Source organism: Schistocerca americana, chromosome X, assembly GCF_021461395.2.
Source record: "Schistocerca americana isolate TAMUIC-IGC-003095 chromosome X, iqSchAmer2.1, whole genome shotgun sequence".
In the NCBI taxonomy this organism is placed as follows: domain Eukaryota; kingdom Metazoa; phylum Arthropoda; class Insecta; order Orthoptera; family Acrididae; genus Schistocerca; species Schistocerca americana.
Window position 1 is genome coordinate 587,000,105 of NC_060130.1, and position 21,040 is coordinate 587,021,144.

The following is a 21,040-nucleotide window of genomic DNA, read 5'->3' on the forward strand; positions in this document are numbered from 1 at the left end:
GAGGGGGGAGAGATAGGGGGAGGGGGGAGAGATAGGGGGAGGGGGGAGAGATAGGGGGAGGGGGGAGAGATAGGGGGAGGGGGGAGAGAGAGGGGGAGGGGGGAGAGAGAGGGGGAGGGGGGAGAGAGAGGGGGAGGGGGGAGAGAGAGGGGGAGGGGGGAGAGAGAGGGGGAGATATGACATAACATGTTAATACGTCACAGAAAACCCAACCATCAGAACTGCTTATAACCTATATATACATTCTCCCAAAATGTGTACATATTCCAGGCCACTTAAAATGCCTTGCAGAGAATGAAGCGTATGGCACGAAAATTGTGTTTCATTCAGTTGCAGTTCCACGGTCAACGAGTAATAATTAACAATATACCGTAATAAACTAAACTAGTTATTAATGTTCACTATTTGCATCTTTAGTTATACGGCACACATCCAACCTAAAATCTAATTCTTTCCACGCATTGGTTAACAGCCCTGACAAATCATTAGGTAGTGGCGGAACTAGGCCTGACCTTTTACAATGTCCCACAGGAAGAAAATCGCATGATGTGAGGTCATGTGAACGTGGAGGCCAGCGTAAAAGAGCTCTGTCGTATTGACCATTACAACCAATTCACCGGTCAGGAACGTCCGTCGACGTTCAACCACTCTCATACAACGAGATTCCGATGAAGAGGGGCCCTATCTTGTTGCCAAATAAAGTTTTCAGGTTCATCTTTTAATGGGGGAAAAGAGGTGCATTCTTGCAATATATCCAAATCAGCCACCACTGCTACGATGGGTTCGTCAGAAGAAAAAAAAATTGGGAATCTCTTTGATATTGTACAGGTTCATGAGGGCGATCAAAAGAGTCGTCTCCCCACCGTAACACTTCACTTGCAAAATTATAAGTTACAACATTGTCATCTGGCTTTAAAGCATATACGAATAGCAACTGTTACGGACGCATGTGTAAAGGTTTTCTTAAAACCTTCCACACTGTCGTCTCTGGCAACTACAGTTCAAGACTAGCTTTCCGAACAGACTTCTTAGAACTACGAAGGTAATTTTAATGCCGTGTTGCTACGGCCTCCCGTCGGGTAGACCGTTCGCCTGGTGCAAGGCGACTTGCGTGTCGATGGGGGATAAAATGATGCTAAGGACAACACTACACCCAGTCCCTGAGCGGATAAAATCTCCGACCCAGCCGGGAAACGAACCCGGGCCGTTAAGCATGGCATTCCGTCGCGCTCACCACTCAGCTACCCCAGGGGCGGACACTACGAAGGTAAGGTGCTCTGACTCAACATTCTCTTCGAACACATTTGGTCGTTCCGTGCTTTGCCCTTTACACACACACATCCCGTCGTTAAGAACTGACTGCCATCAGCGGATGTTATTGTCGCATGGTAAATATCACAGACATGACGAAACGGACATGGAATTTAAATTACAGATTCACTCTTAAAAAACAGCGGAAAACAAAACGCTTTATGCTCAGGAGTCGCCATTTTTGCGTATGTGGCGTAAAAGTAGTTGCAAGAGGGGGGAAAAAAACAGTAGTATCGTGCTTGCGCTTATCTTAAACTGTTTGAATTACTCTAATTGTGACCTTGAACCAACACCCTACAACATTTACAGTTGACTACAATGAAATTTATAACTGGGACATTCTTCTATCGACATCATGTATAACAATGAATTTTTTTTTTCCTGAAGGCCCATACATGTTCGGAAAAAAGGGAGGGATTAGTAACAGTGAACCTTTGAGTCATACAGTACGTCATGAAAATGTGAAATTTCATGATGTGTGAATGCAAATGCGGGGCCATTTCAACAGTCCAGTTGAAAAATATGCAAAGGCAAAAGCAAGGTTAATACCATGAATTCATAAAATGGTGTTTTCATTTCTTTACTCTCAGTTCTCACGGTCTTTTCATCCGTTTTTGCAGAATTCACAGTTTTTCAGTTTTTTTTTAATGATAGGTGGCAAATTGGAGCAAATATAAATGGTTCAAATGGCTCTGAGCACTAAAGGACTTAACATCTGCGGTCATCAGTCCCCTACAACTTAGAACTACTTAAACCTAACTAACCTAAGGACATCACACACATCCATGCCCAAGGCAGGATTCGAACCTGCAACCATAGCGGTCGCGCGGATCCAGACTGAAGTGCGTAGAACCGCTCGCCTACAACGGCCGGTCTGTTGTGACAGAGGAGAAAGGAAAAACGAAACTACTTCCGTACTTGACAGTGGAGTTAAGATCAAACGCATTGGGAATAAGAGAAACAATTAATTTTGATTGGTTTTATTATTATCAGACTCACTAAACTATTTTATTATATCTAAAAAAACTTCCAAAAATGTCATGTGAAGTTCTTCAATACAGTATCTACACTTATAATTACACGAATCAAAAGTCTGGAATACTTGGCCCACTTTCCTGAAATCCTTGAGCAATCAAACTACTGCATCAAGTTGAACTCCTACGTTATATGCCTGTGTTTCGAGTCGACGGGAAGTGCGACGTTCATCTACCTTCCTTTCCCGGGACTGTAGTGGTCGAAGTGAAACGCACCACACACAGTTGTGGAGAAAAAAAAACTTTTTTCACAGCATAATAGTTAATACGGGTAAATGGCAAGTTGACAACGTTGAAGATGGTTGAGTACGGAACGGATGGTGTGACTATAAGATACGTAATTTCTTCACCATATATGCCAGGAAGGAGAGTACTAAAGAACTTATAAACCCATTACAATACTTATTCAAACAGTATTTACTACCTAAACGATAACACGTCCATTTATCTGCTAATGCATGCAACTCTTGACGTGAAGCCACAACGTAAGCACGACTGGTACACTTTTTTCCTAGTTGTGAGTTATTTATCTCTAGTATATCCGGTTGAGTGCTACTGCGAAGGGACTGCCAAGTAACTCTAGTGCTTCTTTATATCACGGACATGGCATATGAGTTTCTATAGAGGCAATCAAACACCAAGTCCGTTGTTCACAAGGCTGAACACAGAGTCTCATTTCAGAGCACAATGGGAGCGCTTGTGTAGCGCTTAATAGAAACCAGGCGCATTAAAATAGGCCAGCCCCTGTTTATCGCCACTGCAACACCGGACAAAGCGCTAACAACTGTATTGGTGTGCTAAACAACATTACTTTAGCAGTTAACAGCGACCGAAAAGAAAACCTTTTTTACAAGTGGCAACAAAGTGGCAACATCCACTTGAAACCAATGATTCTTGCTTCAGACAGGAGGAGATTCACGACTTGCCATGGCTCTTTCCAACATAGTAGCTACCAGAAGGAACTGAAAGCAAGACGTGTTACTTCTAAACTGTTACCAAACAGTGTGGGACTCCGTGTCACCTTGTCTTTCGTGGTTGGCCACGGAATGTTTGGGAATACAGCCTAGTTACACGCAGAATAGCATGCACTGCACTTTCATGCTGAGATTTTTAGTTTAGTGCAGCGAGGGTTTACATTCCACACCACAGCACGTTTGAAAAACGATGACGTTGCAGCTCGACCAAGCGAAGTGTACACGATGGGGAGGACAGCAGCATATTTGGAGCGATTCGACATACTGTACGGTTAAAACTGGCACCAGGGCGAGTATAACATAATTTGTAGAGTTTTAAAAATTTATTCCCAGTAGCAGCAGGAGATGGAAGATACGAAGAATATTAGAAATTCATTTTACAGAACGGTGACCTAAATGGCAAAGGCACGGTGCCTCTATTAGCACCTCCGCGCCATCTGTACGGCAGCGACGCAACTTTCTAGTAGCCCTCTGGCGGCAGAACTTCGAAACTCCGCAAGTTCTAAAGACTAGAGCGTTACTGGACGTTACGCTTGCTTTCTTTTTTGAATCCCATCGATAGCGTAGTCCATTTACTGTTTATGTATCAGAAAGAGGATAAGGGGCCATACCTGGCGTTATGTACGTTGTTATTTCCGTACTCACTGCCATTTAGGCACGCCAAGCGTCAAAACCACATGGATTCGAACCCATTTTCCTCGAAAGGCAATAGTTAAATTACCAATGTGCCACATCACTAGAGGGCGTTTCCGCAGCAACCTGGTAGGGTCAACGCACTTCTGATTTATCTACGATTGAGCGATTTCCGTGGAGTATTAGGAGAACAAGAAAAGGAAAACCGATTTGCTAATAGTAACACGGTGCGACATTTACGAAAGAACTCTCAACTACAACGGCGACGATAATCTGCTTTCATACAAAGTTATTCGACATGCGCAATTTGTCATCGCCATGTTTTTATAGGAAGGATGTCTAAGAATGAGTTTTGAATGCTGACGTACGACTGTCAAATCTCGCGGCTACGCATATACTGCCACAGTTGTGCAGTCATATCTTGCGAACTACACAATCTAGGAGGCTGTGAATTGATTTGTTTTGAGCCTACTGCTACGTCTCAGAAGTTGGCATAACGAATAAACAGATCAGTCCTTTGTTTCTGATATTAGTTTTCGTTGAAAGTAGTGTGATTATCAGCTATTTTTTGTAGTAAGCTAACTTCTATTGCTTTTTATGCGTAAATAAAACTACTAACAAGGGAACCTCCCCATCGCACCCCCCTCAGATTTAGTTATAAGTTGGCACAGTGGATAGGCCTTGAAAAACTGAACACAGATCAATCGAGAAAACAGGAAGAAGTTCTGTGGAACTATGAAAAATAACCAAAATATACAAACTGAGTAGTCCTTGGGCAAGATAGGCAACATCTTGGATAGTGCAAGCGCAGGAGCGCCGTGGTCTCGTGGTTAGTGTGAGTAGCTGTTAAACGAGAGGTCATTAGTTCAAGTCTCCCCTCGAGTGAGAAGTTTAATTTCTTTTATTTTCAGACAATTATCAAAGTTCAGGCACTCACACATAATCAACTTCGCTCTCCAAAATTCCAGGGCATGTTCAGATTTGCTTGGACATATGCAGGATTTTACGGTCTAAACATTGAAAAATTTGAAAACGTTAAACACATGTTTTGATAGAGCACAGGGAAAACTGTGCGACTGTGAAACTGTTGCATTCAGTTTTTGCCGTTTATGTGACAAACTTATTTTTTCATCTCTTTTTTGGGAGTGATTATCACATCCACAAGAAAACCTAAATCGGGTAAGGGAGAGGAATCTTTTTACCCATTCGCCAAGTGTACAAGCTACGTGGGTCGACAACCTATTCCTGTCACGTGATGCACATGCAGTCACCAGTGTCGTATACAATATATCAGTTGACCTATGACCTGGCGATCAAATGTTTTCGGTTCCCATTGGAGAGGCACGTCCTTTCGTCCACTAATCGCACGGTTTTGCGGTGCGGTCACAAAACACAGACACTAATTACAGTGAACAGAGAAGTCAATGAACGAACGGACAGATCATAACTTTGCGAAAATAAAGAAAGTAAACTTTTAACTCGAGGCAAGACTTGAACCAAAGACTTCTTGTTCCGCAGCTGCTCACGCTAACCACGGGACCACGGCGCTCCTGAGTTTACACTGTCATTGATGTTGCCTATTTTGCACATGGACTACTCAGTTTGTATATTTTGCTAATTTTTTTCATAGTTCCACACAACTACTTCCTGTTTTCTCGATTGATCTATGTCCAGTTTTTCAAGGCCTATCCACTGTGCCAACTTATAACTAAATCTGAGGGGGGTGCGATGGGGAGGTTCCCTTGTAAGCGTAAAATTAACTTCAAGAAACGCAAATATGTGGGTAACATGTGCTAGCAGCGAAGGACACCAGGATAATGTTACTTAAGTGACCACGCCCCCTAGTGCAGCGAAAAGGAAAGTAAGTTTAGAAACGGGTGACAGTGGTAAAAGTAATGATATTATGGATAACGTCATTATTGATCTGCAAATCCTTCCACAAGTTCTTTCTGAAACTGTCTCTTGCCGTCTTTGTGGCGGTGAAGTTAAACTTTACGAGGATATTGGAGCTAGAATAGGTGTTGTGTCTACATTAATTATTAAATGTCAGACGTGCAAAGACGAAAAAGCATTTCATACTTCATCAAAGTGTTCAGGTAATGAATTGTATGAAACTAATTTGAGACTTATGTATGACCTTAGATGCACTGGTAAAGGTGCAAGGGCTGGTAATGTTCTTTGCACTGTGTTGAATTTGCCAAAACCACCTTCTAGGTATACGAAAAATGTAACAGCAATGGAGCTCTGTAAATGCTGTGACTAAAGATTCAATGGTTGCTGTAACATCAGAAGCTGTTGAACAAAATGTGGGTGACACAGACATCAGCACTGCTCGGGATGGATCCTGGCAAAAGCGTGGGTTTAGTTCCAAAAATAGTTTTACATCTGCAATAAGTATAGACACTGGAAAAGTTTTGGATTTTGAAAAAGTTTTGGATTTTGAAAAAGTTTTGGATTTTGAAAAAGTTTTGGATTTTGAAAAAGTTTTGGATTTTGAAAAAGTTTTGGATTTTGAAAAAGTTTTGGATTTTGAAAAAGTTTTGGATTTTGAAAAAGTTTTGGATTTTGAAAAAGTTTTGGATTTTGAAAAAGTTTTGGATTTTGAAAAAGTTTTGGATTTTGAAAAAGTTTTGGATTTTGAAAAAGTTTTGGATTTTGAAGTTCCCAGTAAGTACTGCCAAGGTTGTACAGTGAGCCAGAAAAACAGATTACTTCATAAGCAGCAGTGTATAAAAAATTATGATGGCACAAGTGGAGAAATGGAGGTAAAAGGAGCAGTTAACATTTCTCAGCGTTCACAGGAGGAGATATGTGTCGTGTTTGAATTACTTAGGTGATGGAGACAGCAAGGCTTTCATTGCAGTACAGAACAGTAAGCCATATGATGTTCCTGTACAAAAATTTGAGTGTGTAGGACATGTCAAGAAAAGGATGGGAACACAAAACTGTCTGATGGCAAGACACTCAAATGTGCTAGAAGACTAAAAGACAAAGTAATTGATAAATTACAGGAATATTATAGGAAGGCCATTAGAAATAACTGTGACAATCTAGAGAAGATGAAAAGAGCTGTGTTAAGCACTTTCTTTCATCGAATGTCAACTGATGAAAAGCCGTGTCATGCTTTGTGTCCACCTCCACCAAACACTTGGTGTAAATGTAGGCAAACTGAATTTTCTGGCACCCTGCGTGAATTTACACAAACATTCTCTTCCTTTGGCAGTAATGGAGACAATCAAACCTATTTACACAGATCTGGCAAATCCTGAGCTACTAAAGAAGTATTTACATGGGAAGACCCAGAATATGAATGAGTCCTTCGGTAATGTTGTGTGGTGCCGTGTGCCTAAAAATGTATTTGTTGGCCTAAGGTTCTGGAGAATTTAGGGGTAAGATTTGAACAGAACACAGCTAAAGGACTGCAGGAACTGGATGAGCTTCGTGTACGTGAAGCAGAGTTAGCTGCTCAGCAAATGACAAAAAAAGCAAGAAAGAAAAGGAGGCAGCAAGGACTGGGCTGTTGTGACACTAAAGAAATCACACACTATAGGCCAGGGCAATTATAGTGCATAAAAGACTCAGAAATATAAGCCTGTATAAGATTTTGCAATGAAAAAGTTTTAAATCTCAATATCTCTGAACTAAATGCTTTGCAATTAATGACCCATTTTCTACAAAAGTACTGATGGTCGACACATGAAATTTTCAGTGCATGCCAAGTGTGAGATTCAAAACACATGGGACTAGAGTAATTAAAATACCTTGAGTTGTTTAGTTTTTATGTTCATTCATTTACGAAATGTAAAAAAAAAATTAGTGTATCTAGGAAGGTGTATTCAATAATAATGGAAAATTTTAAGTTGGTGTCTTATAAAGTTTCCAAGATAATGGGCCACAAAACTCCATAATTTAACATTGGCGGCATAGGACATACAAGGTACCATTAAGAATGACTAGGGTGGCACATATAGGATGGAAATGGGAAGATGACTGAAAAGTATTCTGTAAAACGTAATTTGTGATTGTCAGAAGCGCGACTAACAACAGTTTGAAAACATGAAACTAAGGGCTCTAGCAAAGATCTTTGAAATACAGCAAAACGTTATACTGTGAGTTGACAACGACGTGGTATGCAAAGCCCTTAGAATACCACTTATCTACCAATCTCGATCCAGCTGAGTGTGACGTATTGATACGTCCCTAACGCACTACCTTCTGTAGTACCTTTGATTTAGGCAACTGACATTTCTACAGAGCGCTAGACAAAAACGACACAGGATGTGGGCGCTTCCGGTCTCTGGCGGCCTTCAGCCGACAAATCGACTAACTGTAACAGATTTCGCGCTGTAAACAGTCGTTTTAACGTCTTTGATCAATGACTCAAATACGTGTTGTAACTTTTCATTGAATTTGTTACACTCATAATCCTTTTTCATGATACAGAATTACGGCTGGTAATATCCTGTATTGAAACTGTGACGCTAGTTTAGTGTTCCTTATACAGTACCTCGTTTGGATTACGTTTCCACCAACGTTCTCACTGAAGTCACGCCCGCATCTCGTGGTCGTGCGGTAGCGTTCTCGCTTCCCACGCCCGGGTTCCCGGGTTCGATTCCCGGCGGGGTCAGGGATTTTCTCTGCCTCGTGATGGCTGGGTGTTGTGTGCTGTCCTTAGGTTAGTTAGGTTTAAGTAGTTCTAAGTTCTAGGGGACTGATGACCATAGCTGTTCAGTCCCATAGTGCTCAGAGCCATTTGAACCATTTGAACTAAAGTCACGCTCTATGAGAAAAATTCCGAACACAAAACGGATGACTCCAGTATCCGTCTACGAGTCCTGTCAACTGTGAAATTATTTCTGTCAAAAAGTGAGTGATGAGAGGAGAGGAGAGAGAGGAACTGGTCAGGGCTTTGCCGAAAAACCTTTTTAAACTGCCAGAAGAATTACAAAAACTACGTAAAAATGTAAACTCGGAAAAGCCAATAAGTAAATTTAAGATCCTGATAGCGGATTACAGAACCTTTGTGGCCAGGATCTCGCATGCAGTGATTCTCGAATTTAAAGTAACACTACTATTATTCGGGGTATATTTGCTAAATAACGCGAGAAAAATCTTTTTTTTAACACAAATCGACGTAGCAGTCAAATTAGTAACTATCAATATGACTTACAACGTGCTATGTATGCACAAAGACCTGTTTGGTATGTGGCTGCTCGGTCGTTAGTAGCAGCCACAGGTTTCCACAGTGGTGTTGAATTTCCGGAAAGACGATATACCGTGGCGGTACGCCGGCCGTCCTCTTCCCGCGTCTTTCTACTCTTGCGCGTTGATTCTTCTGTTGAAGTTCAAAGGCGTCTTTCCTACAATATTGAACAGAGTTCTGAGCCATTCGTCCATTACAGGAGCATGGCCCACAAGCTCATCTTTCAGTGAGTGTACAGACCTCGCTAAATTAATGGCATACGTGCAGTATGCACAAAACGCAACTTATCTAAAACCACGGCTGTATTAACAATAGACCTAAACTTCCATTAGGTCATACTGAAAGGTCAGCCGAGATCATCACAATCAGGAGTAAATTGAGATAACAAAAAACGCACCTCACCAACAAATTAAAAAAACTCAGAAAAATTACTTCAGACTGGTTATGGAATGTAGAGTAACAGTCCATAAATAAACTGCCACTGTACGTCTGTTACCCTACAGCCACGTCTATGTTTTAAATAGTTTTCTCACTTTTTTCAGGATCGTAAAGATAAGACAGTCATGTCACGTTTCTGTGGAAAACTAGTTTCAAACAATGAATTGACTTAAGCCAAGCATCGGCATGCTGTAGAGTTTTTAGCACACACTTCACTTTCTTAGCAATACAATACGAAGGAATGGCATTACGGCAAAGAAGTCTCATATTTTCATACGAGACATTAGTGGCTAAAACTAGAAAAAAGTCCTGTTACCATTTGTCGAACACAAATACTTGTTGAGATATGGTAAGGAGAGCAATGAGAGTAGTGTTCAATGACTTTAAAAAGTAAAATTTTGTCAACCGATCTGATTAAAAACCTTAAGAGGTTTCGGTCTTACGTGAAATCAGTAAGCCGTTCGAAAACCTCTACTCATTCACTCAGTGTCCATACTGTCTTCAAAACGGAAGATAACAGAGAGCAGGTCGAAATACTGAATTCGGTCTCCCGAAAGTGTTCCACCGCAGAAGATCATAACACGGTCTTTCCTTTCGGTCATCGTACGAACGTCGAAATGGCATATATTAAGATAACCAAACGCGAAAGTCAAATGCAACTACAATCTCTTAGTTGTGGAAAGGCATCAGGACCAGATGAGATACCTCTAAGATCTACAAAGATCATCCGAAAAAATCTTCTAACAGCAGCTTATTGTAGATCACTGGAGCAATAAAGGGTACCTAGCGATTGGAAAAAAGCGCAGGTCATTCTTGTTTATCAAGAAGGGTCGTAGGACAGATGCACCCTGTTACAGGTCTGTATAGTTGACGTCGATATGTTGCAGAATTATGGAACATGTTTTGTGCTGACGTATTATAACGTTTCTGGAGAACGAAACTATTCTATGTAAAATTCAATATAGATTCCGCAGAGAGAGATCTTTTGAAATTGAGCTCGCCCTGTGCGTCCTTGAGATGCAGAGAGCCGTAAATATAGGCGCTCAGGTTGAAGCTGTGTTCCTTGACACCGGTATTTGACACCAGCCCGCACTGCTGTTTAGCAAAAAAAATACCAGCTTACCAAGTAACAGACCAGATGAGACTGGATACAACACTTCCATACAGACTGAACTCAAAACGCCGCTATTAACAGAACATAAACGATAAATGTGAAGGCATTTCCGGAGTACCTTAAGGATGTGTGGTAAGACCGTTACTGTTTACACTGCATATAAAGGATTTGGTAGAATGCGACGGAAGCTCTTTAAGACTGTTCCCAGATGTTCGTGTTGTCTATAACAAAGTAGAAACGCCAGTAGACAGTATCGATATGCAGAATGACCTACACGGAGGATTAACGAATGGTGCAGGCTCTTGGCAGTTGTCTCTGAACATCAACAAATTTAACATATTGCGCACACATAGGAAAAGAAGGAAAAGAAATCCGCTACTGTACAGCTGCATTACTGATGACGAATTGCTGGAAACAGCATATACCATAAAGCACACTAAAAAAAAAAAAAATTAAAACGATGCCCAACGAAAGAATTATCCGAATGGGATGGAATCGGTAGATGTGATGTGTATGTACACACAAACATATCATTACAATTTCAGTAACTGGATGATATATTCAGTTAAAGAGCTTCACAAATTGAGCAAGTCAATAACGCGTTGGTCCACCTCTGCTCTGCTCCCTATGGAAGCAGTTATTTGGCTTGGCACTGATAGGACAGAGTTGTTGGATGTCATCTTGAGGGATATCTTGCCAAATTTTGTCAAACTGGCGCGTTAGATCAACAAAATATCGAGATGGTTGGAGGACCCTGCCCATAATGGTCCAAAAATTCTCAATCGGGGAGAAATCCGGCGACCTTGCTGGCCAAGGTAGGTTGCGGAATGGCATTACCTAGCTGAAATGTAAGCTCAGAATGGCTTGCCCTGAAGGGCAACAAAACGGACCGTAGAATATCGCTGTGCTGTAAGGATGCCACGGATAACGGCCAAAGGGGTTCTGCTGTGAAATGAAATGGCGTACCCTATCATTACTCCTTGCTGTCGATCCATGTGGTGGGTGACATTCAGGCTGGTATCCCACCGCTGTCCAGTCCGTCTCCAGGCACGTCTTTGCTGGTCATCAGGGCTCAATTCGAAGCGGGGCTCATCACTGAAGACAATTCTATTCCAGTCAATGAGATTCCAGGCTGAAGGCGTGTCTGAATACGAACCGGACAGCGGTGGGGTACGAACCTGACTGTCGCCCGCCATACGGCCCGACAACACACGAGTGATGGTCTGGGGTGCCATCCCGCCGCATCCTGACAGCACCTATAGGAACGTCGACGATAGTCTACGCTCCGATTTGCTGCCCTTATTGTACTTTAAGAACGCATCCACAAAGCACGATTTTGCTCGTTCTTTTTAACTTTATTCTTTGTCTTATGTACGAGTAACACAGCCGCACACATTTCCACTAGCTCGTGTTCGCCCATACTGTGGCAATAGTGTGGCCCATTGTAAACACGTCTGGCCCAGAAATGTATGGCGTCAAACACTGCCGGCCAATAGTGGCCCGTAATGCTGTACATGTGGCTGCCATTCGTATGGTCGCAATATTGCCGTACAACACTGAGCTATATTGTCAGAAATGTTCAATTTTTATGGCGCATGCAAACATACCTTTGGGGACGGAGCAAAAGTTCGAATTGGGGGAAGAACACCGACCGTGTTCTTTTCAGAGGAACCATCTTGGCATTAACAGTACACGATTACGGAAAGCTAGAAGTAACGTAAGCAAGATGTACTACGGAGATGCTCCGTGAACCCAAATGAGACTCCATGGAAGAAAGATGGCGTTTTTGTCGCGAAATACTATCGAGAAAATTTAGAGAAGCAGCATTTGCGGCTGACTACAGCACGATTCTACTGTTGTCAACGTACATTAATTCATGCGAAGACAATGTAAGATAAATTAGGGGTCGTACGGAGGCGTTAGATAGTCTTTTTTCCATCGCTCCATTTGCGACTGTAACAGGAAAGGGGATAACTGGTAGTGGTATAAGACACCCTCGGCCGCGCACTGTATGGTGACTTGCGGAGTATGTACCGGGTGGTTATAACTGAAGTGTAGCTACTTTCGGAGGTCCAGGGTGGGCTGTAATTGTCGTATGGCAGCGAAACTTCGTACACAAGCTAATGCGTTAACGCGGAACCGATTTACACTGGAAAAAATTAGTTTCAATTGTGGCCACTAAGCGCAAATCTGGCACTGAACACAGTTTGTATGACTGTACGATATCCATGCTGTCATTTGACTAGCCATAACGTCAGTGAACAGAGAGACCGTGCGTTGTTAGTGAAACTGCTTTATGTGAACGGCAGAAATTACAGTGCTGCTGTAAGAGAATATCGCCGACGGAGACGCTCGATGTCATTGAATGGTTTGAACAAAATTACAATGAAATTCGAAAACACAGGTAAGCTTCGTGTGGCACCTGGAAGAGGTGGGCGTCCTTTCACAGCCGAAGTTATCGACGAGGTTGCTGTTGCTGTAACTGACCATGCAGCATGTGCCCCGGGGAGTGCTAGTGCTCGTGCAGTGTCACGAGGTCTGTCCATCCCATGGTCAACGGTACGGAAAGTTTTGCGATCTATTTGACACTGGTACCGGTACAAGATCCAGACGGTGCAGCAACTCAAACGTCATGATCCGCAGCAACGTTCTGGATATGCTCTTCGGTTTCTGGCACAGATCAAAGCTGACGACATGTGGCTGGGCAATATTCTATGAAGCGACGACGCATATTTAAAACTACAGGGATATGACTGCGCAGAATTGCCGAATTTGGGGTACTGTTGCGTGTCGTGCACGGAGAGCCATTGCACTGGCCGTATGCGACTGCATGATGTGGATTCGCAACCACCTATGTTCTCGGTCCGTTCTTCTATACCCAGAGGGCCTGTCAGATATATCGTGACGTCTACGTTATCTAGACCACTTCCTACAGCATGTGACTCCTGCTCTGGAAGAGCGCAACTATGTGGAAACCACTGTTTTCATGCAAGATGTCGTCAACACACCATTTCGCTCGCCCAGTGAGATATCTGCTTAACGTAACCTTCCACGAACGTGTGACTTCCAGAGGTTTTCTAGATGCATGCATTCAAGATCACTTTATCTGCATCCATGTGCCTTGTGGCTCTGGGGTAACTAAAACAACGCGTTTACCAGGGACACGTTCGGTCTCTACTCGTACCTTATCTGAAGGCCAATATACACAAACACGTTGCTCAGATTCCACCGGAACTGCTGAGAGCGTTTCCGGATGAGCACTATGGGACTTAACTTCTGTCGTCATCAGTCCCCTAGAACTTAGAACTACTTAACCTAACTAACCTAAGGACATCACACACATCCATGCCCGAGGCAGGATTCGAACCTGCGACCGTAGCGGTCGCGCGGTTCCGGACGGAAGCTCCTAGAAAAGCTCGGCCACCCGGCCGGCGATGCAACATCTGGTCGACGTCTCCGGTTCCCATACTGAACCAATTGTGTAAGCGGCGGTTAATAATAAAATTAACATTATGCCTTTATCACTTGTTTGTCTTTTTCTGCCCACATCCTGTTCCTAATCCATTACATAGGAAAACATTCCTGAAGTTCTTTCTCACATTTACAGCGTCATATGTGCACCTAGCGGCCGAAATTGGAACTGTTTTCTTTTCCAGAATAAATCGATTCCGCATTAACGCATTAGAATCTCTACGAAGTTTCGCTGCCGTAAGATAATTACAGCCCACATCGGACCTCTTTAATTATAACCAGCCGGCATGTAAATGTAGACGGCCCGACGGCGATGTGAACCGTCGTCCTCCCACATAAGAATGCAGTGCCTTAACATCGCACAATCTAGCTCGATACGTGTATCGATCACGGGAGTCCGTAACACGTAAAAATTGCCCTTTGATGTGATAAAAACCAAAGCTTTGTAATGAATCTACGCCCAGAAATTCTAAGCATTAAGGGCATGCGAACGGGAAGGCCATATTAATGGATCTCCTCGACCAATTCGTTGGCATTAAATGTAGGGGTTAGGCACTGTCGTACAAGGTGCAGACAACTGGATGGCGTCCGTAATGCATGAACGACAGTCCTCTACTAGAGTAACGTTCTCCAACTGTGACCATAGTTTGCTGCGCAGAAATTGCTGAGGAAAAGCATCTGTTAATGTGTCTCGCCCTGTTAGTCTTCCCACAAACAGAGATTAAAGCGAACTTACTTTCATGATCGCTTCTATACTCATATCTACTTGTGCGTTGGTATCGTGGTAATTTATTACTGCACTCCTGAATCCTGCCACATTCGCAAATGAATGCAACCTGTGAATTGCATTATCTCCAGCTCTCAACACCGTACTTGAGGAATGGATGACCTAGAAGACTGTTGTAACTACTATGCGAGATGTTATCAGAATCAGTCGATGGAAGAAGTAAACAAATAAAAAACGAGTCAACTCAAATAGAAAAAACGTCCTAAATTACAGAAAAATTAATATTTTCCGCACAAGTAAAACTGCCTACAGCTCAAGACGTTTATGTTACCGAACATACATTCAGTGCGTCTTTTGTAATATAATATTGGCCAATACTGTCTCCTGTACGAATATCTGATTATTTTCTTTAACACCCTGTATGGCACCTGGGAGCACCTACGGAAGTGTTGCATCGTAGTACTTGCTAGTAGAAAATGTTCAACTGTCTAGTTACAAGTAGAGTTTGTTTCTCTTCATAGTCCCTATTTAGGAGTTATTATTTAACATTAGCACAAAAATCCGTGCACTGCTCTGTGAGATCTTTTCTCGATAATTCTCCAATATAAACAAAAATTGAACGGTTAACTTCAGAGTTGACGGTTTAAATTGATATGCTCCCTTTCCGACACGTTCCGTTTGTTCTGCTTCTCGTTATAACCTCAACAAGGAGATACCGAATGGAAACCTTACTGTGTCTCCCCTCGCATGGAGATGGGGGAGGTGAGCTGGAGCACCGTTATGTTGTAGTCACAATGCCCTTCGTACCACCAAATACAAGTCTTCCAGCCGGAGAGGCAAGGTCATCCGCAGGAAGTGCAGATATGTCTCGGCTATGAGGCGTTGTTGTCGCCGGTAATCCGCGCCCACACATTGAGGCTCAACCAGTGCTGATGGTTCGCTGCCACTAAAACATTACTACAGACAAAACATGCCCGGCGTGTTCTCATGTGTGCTTTCAGTCACTGAAACCTACATTGTCAGAGATGTTTTGCCTGCACATTCAAGTGGACGCAATCCCAACCACATGTCCTTATGACCTTCTCTACTAATTCTCTCAGGGATCGTCTCCTGCAGTTTGCCCCCGTTTAGCACCATCACCCTGAACACTAGAAGACAACAAGAAATATTAAATGACATTGACATTCTAAGCTGAAATCCTGCTATTGGAAGGCATGACATACTAGAGTGACGACAGAATGTCGTGGTCGTATCGTGATATGTTTATTAAACAACTGACTGCATGAATTATAGGAACTATTATTGATAGCGAGTTTCACTACTGGCAACTGATCACTTTCATATCAGTTACTGGGAAAAGACTGTTTCTACAAGTACTGATACCTACACTCTGACACACCCTTTTTCTAGTAACTGATCCAAAGATGGTCCGTGTCCTGGACTGAAAACTATAATACAAAAAGTCTGATACACACGGTCAGTTTTTTAGTAAAGGTAAGATCGCTGCATAAACTATACTACATACTCATTACCTAAAAGTTAGTTATCAGTGGTTGTAGCACAAAATGTCTTAGAAGAAACACTAAAAATTTAATTCAAAGTATTACAAAACAGGAGTTAATATTTCTTAAGTTTTATAACGTTGAAAGGGGAGGGAGGGGGCGAGAGAGAGAGAGAGAGAGAGAGAGAGAGAGAGAGAGAGAGAGAGAAGGCATGATTTACATTTCGTCACAGACTGACGTAATCTACCAAGTGCGACAGGTAAACGTTTCACGAACTAATCTCTGTCAATTCAACAATGCATCGACAATAAGGACACCCACATCTCCATTTTGATGCTAGCTAGTATACAAATGGCTTTACTGGTATTTCTCCTCCTCTCCAAACGTTAAAGATCAGTATTCGGTCAAAGTGCGCTTTTGCCAAGCTCTGCGCTCAATGTCACAGCGCAATAGAAGCCACGTTTTGTTTGTTGCGGTATTTTTTAGTATTTTGTGCAAAAAGTAACGATAACGCAGATCTTGGTTAATCAAAAGCGCTACCCACTCTTCCTCCACTGAGCAACAGCTTCAGACTCGATTTCACGGTACATTCAGAAGTTCGTTTCCTACGCATGTTAGTTCTGACTCTGTAGTTGCTCGGTAGGAAACTCAGAAGGCAGGTCGCATATCTCTTGATGGTGACACTAAATGCGAAAGTTACACATTCTATTCCAGGGGGCTTTTGTGGGGGCTGGAGATTCCTTGCTAAAACAAGTCGATAGCCGCCAACAGTAAATGCGCGGATACTATTATCGTTATGCTCAATGACACACTTGTAGCTAACTTAGCACGTGCGCACACTAGGAGAGTCAAGGCTTTAAACAGGGTGATCCACCTGGTTACGTTTTCAGAAAGCAAAAGTCGGTAGGTTGTACGTCGCTTTAGGTCTCTACGGCCGGAATAAATTGACTGCATCTTGAAGTTTCATTAAGCGTCGTGCGTGTATGAAAGCAACTATCTCGCCCCTCAGCCATTGCCAAATGCTACGTCCGAAGACTAGTTGCTAATGGCGCGGAAGAGAAAATAGAAGTCATGGTCCTTCTTGGTGTAAGGTTGGAGGGATCAAAATAGTAATTTATCTGTCCAAGCACCATTTCACAACGATACCAGATTCACCGACGTAATACAAGGGAAATTGAAGTCATATGTGATCAAAAAGTAAATGCAATTTTTAAATTTCGCGGACTTTATACATATGACTCAATTTATTTATCTTGTTGGAAAACATGTTCCTGATGTATGTTTGCTTTTTTCAACTGCTTTGAATATTTAGTTTACTGTTAACAGTCGAAAAGGTTATACGCGTTTTCGAGTGCTCTGCAAATTTTTACTTTCAAAAACGATGGCTAACAGAATTTGCATTAAATTTTGCTTTAAAAATGGAATGAAGTGCAGCATCACATTCGAAATGTTGACTGTGGTTTCTGGCGAATCTGCTATGAGTAAGACAAGAGTGTACGATTAGTGCAAACCTGTCGAAGACGGTCGAAATGAAGTTTAAGATAACGCCCGCCCTGGAAATTACTGACGACAATGTGGAACAAGTAAAGAAAATGGTTCTGGGAAATCGCCGTATTAGCATCAGAGAAGTTGCTGATTATGTCGGTATATCCTCTGGCTCATACCAAGCAATTTCTTCCCATGTTTTGGGCATGAAAAGTGTAGCAGCAAAGTTGGTTCCGAAATTCTTGAATTTCGACCAAAGACATCGCGTAGACATCGCTTAGGAATTGCTGAATGAAGTCGACAACGCTCCAAAACTTGTAAAGGAGGTCATAACAGGTATGACGTCAAAGCCAAGGCCCATTCATACAAATAAAAACTGCCTGTAGAACCAAGACCGAAAAAAAAAGATCGATAATTTCGATCATATGTGAAGGTTCTCCTCACTGTTTTCTTCGATCACTATGGCGTAGTGCCTTATGGTCGAAGGGTCAATAAGGAATACTATCTGGAAGTCATGCGACCAGAGCCGCGAGGAGTGGCTGTGCGGTTTGAGGCGCCATGTCATGGATTGCGCGGCCCCTCCCGCCGGAGGTTCGAGCCCTCCCTCGTGTGTGTGTGTGTGTGTGTGTGTGTGTGTGTGTGTGTGTGTGTGTGTGTGTGTGTAGTTTTTAGCACAATTTATTTTAAGTAGTGTGGAAGTGTCTAGGGACCGATGACCTCCGCAGTTTGGTCCCTTAGGAATTTGTTCTTCACGATATTATCGGACTAGAAACAACCTTCACCAAAAAAGCGAGAGCATAAAAATTATAAATCACTACGTGATACCGATAAACATACGAGATTCTCCTTTTTTTGTTACTGCCTTTGTCCCGCATCGTGCGCAAGGTCGGCAAGCTTAAGTACGGATTTGTCATGGTTAATTTTGAGGTTTGGCCGGATGCCCTTCCTGCCGCCACCCCATACCCCGGGATGGAATTAGTGTACCCCAGCTGCCTGCATCGAGTGTAAACTATGATATAGTGCGAACGTTTTTCAAATGTCTGCGAGGCGTGTAACTGAAGCTGGACGTGGGGATGTGGAAAACCGCCTAAAACCCACATCCAGGTTGGCCGGCACACCGGCCCTTGTCGTTAATCCGCCAGGCGTATTCGATCCGGAGCTGGCGCGCCCACCCGAGTCCAGGAAGCAGCGCATTAGCGCTCTCGTCTAACCTGGCGGGTCAATAAACATACGAGACAATGAGACCGAATTCCCGAGTCTCGGATAGTCCACCGCATTTTTTCAGTCGAGGTATGCGTGCATGCGCAAAGATAGAAAGGTGGCTCAGAAAGAGTACTCACCTTGACCTTTTGGATGACACCATCGAGCTGACTTCTGTCCTTGAGCTCGCTGGAAATATTGGTCACCCTGTTGGCGAGATCCATCATCTCCTCGCGCATGGTGACCATCTCGCGCTGCAAGCAGCGCACTCTCTGCAGCTCTTCTGCAGTGCTGTACAGTTGCTGCCAGCGATCCAGCCAGCCTAAAAGGAAATGTGCGAACATAGGAGTAAAATAATGCGTTGGCATACGGCTTGTAATCCAAAGAATTTGAAATTCATCACTCAGTTACCCACATTCTCTTAAAGGTCACTTCTAGTATACGAATCGGTCTACAGAGAATAAAAACATTCTGGCAAACAGGATGTATCTGCGAACACATCTATACCAGAATCCTCAATTAAAAGCTTACTTTAGAAAATCATCTTCTAATTACAGCACAGTTTCGATGTAAATTCCCCGACATACGTTCTCCGGGTAGAACTACGCATAAAAAAGGAAATATTGTGTTAAACTCTTTATAGTATCTAATGCACATTCGTCTAGCAGAACGACTATCACCGACGCGAACCGTTATATTATAAGAATGACACTGGAAAAAACAAATCAATATCACCTTGGGAAGTTAAAACAATACGTTTTTCTTGAAAAACGTACCAGTTTCGAAGGTGAAAAATAATTATAAGGAATGAATGCAGAATCCACAAACAACATGTAGCGCAAGTTCAAGTAAGAAGTTAACAAAGATACAGTGACGTAAATATTACTGAGGCACCGCCAAAGGATATGAATAAGTTAGTTTTTACGAAAAACGAGCTAAATGAGATTGTTACTATAGTGTCTTATACATTCTCCCAGACTTATAGTTACTGTCGTGTACTGGACGAGTGAAGCTTGATAACGTACCCTACTTTTATTTCATTTTTCCTATAGCTGTGCTGTCTTTATATGAGCCTCGAATATTTTATGGACTGTCCTGTTCCCATCAATGTTTTTGTCGACGAGACGCCAAACAGTTGATAGGGAATCGAGTTCGAGTCCCGCTCTGGGGCAATTTCAACCTGTCAGGAATTGTCAGAACAGCGCACACACTGCTGCAGAGTGAAATATTCATGCTTGACACCATAATTATCAAACGTGCGAAGAATTCGGTACCAACAACAAAAACTAACACCATATCGTAACATAAGGGCAACGTGCCTCCGAATAAAAAAATTGTGCGTTTTGTACGGGAAATTCGTTATTTCTGCCTTCGTAGTAATCTTTAGGGCAAGCAAATGTCAAAAATTATTTGGATATCCCCACTTCATTCCCCCATGTAAAAGCAGAACCAATGCAGCCAAAGACATTCACGAATAATTAAGCTGTTCTGCTTTTGACATCTTACGTTTGTTTGGATTGCGCTCGCCAACGAGTACATCAGTAGCCAATTCAGGGCAATACTCAGTGCACAGTTAAGTCCATCGAAAGAGAATTTGACACCGAAGACACCGAGCCGCTATTTGAATGTCACGGAAATGGAAAACGCCAAACGTCATTAATTTTTAAGCATGAAATTTATGTATCTGAGTGTCACCTTTTGAGTAAAAAAAAAAATTATGTAGCGCCTAAAACTGATGGACTGATGATATCCATTCCATTTGTCTATGTTTATAGAACATAGTTCATTCACAGCAAACACTATTAAAAACGTAATGTGTGGAGACTGTCACGAGGGAACCCGCTGATTCCATTTTGTGGCCGTTTTGTTCAACAAGTGAAACAAAAACGATGATTCTGGTAGAGGAACACACTATTAAAAATGCTAGCTAATGAACAGGTTCATCCTT

General features: G+C 42.5%; 1 protein-coding gene across 1 annotated transcript in view; it reads right to left on the minus strand.

Moving 5' to 3' along the window:
• The window catches only part of LOC124554950, a 645,803-nt gene that overhangs the window by 29,135 nt on the left and 595,628 nt on the right, over positions 1-21,040 (minus strand). The window contains exon 19 of the mRNA XM_047128648.1: positions 19,233-19,414. Coding sequence (XP_046984604.1) covers positions 19,233-19,414 — 182 coding nt within the window. The remainder of the gene's footprint in view (positions 1-19,232; positions 19,415-21,040) is intronic.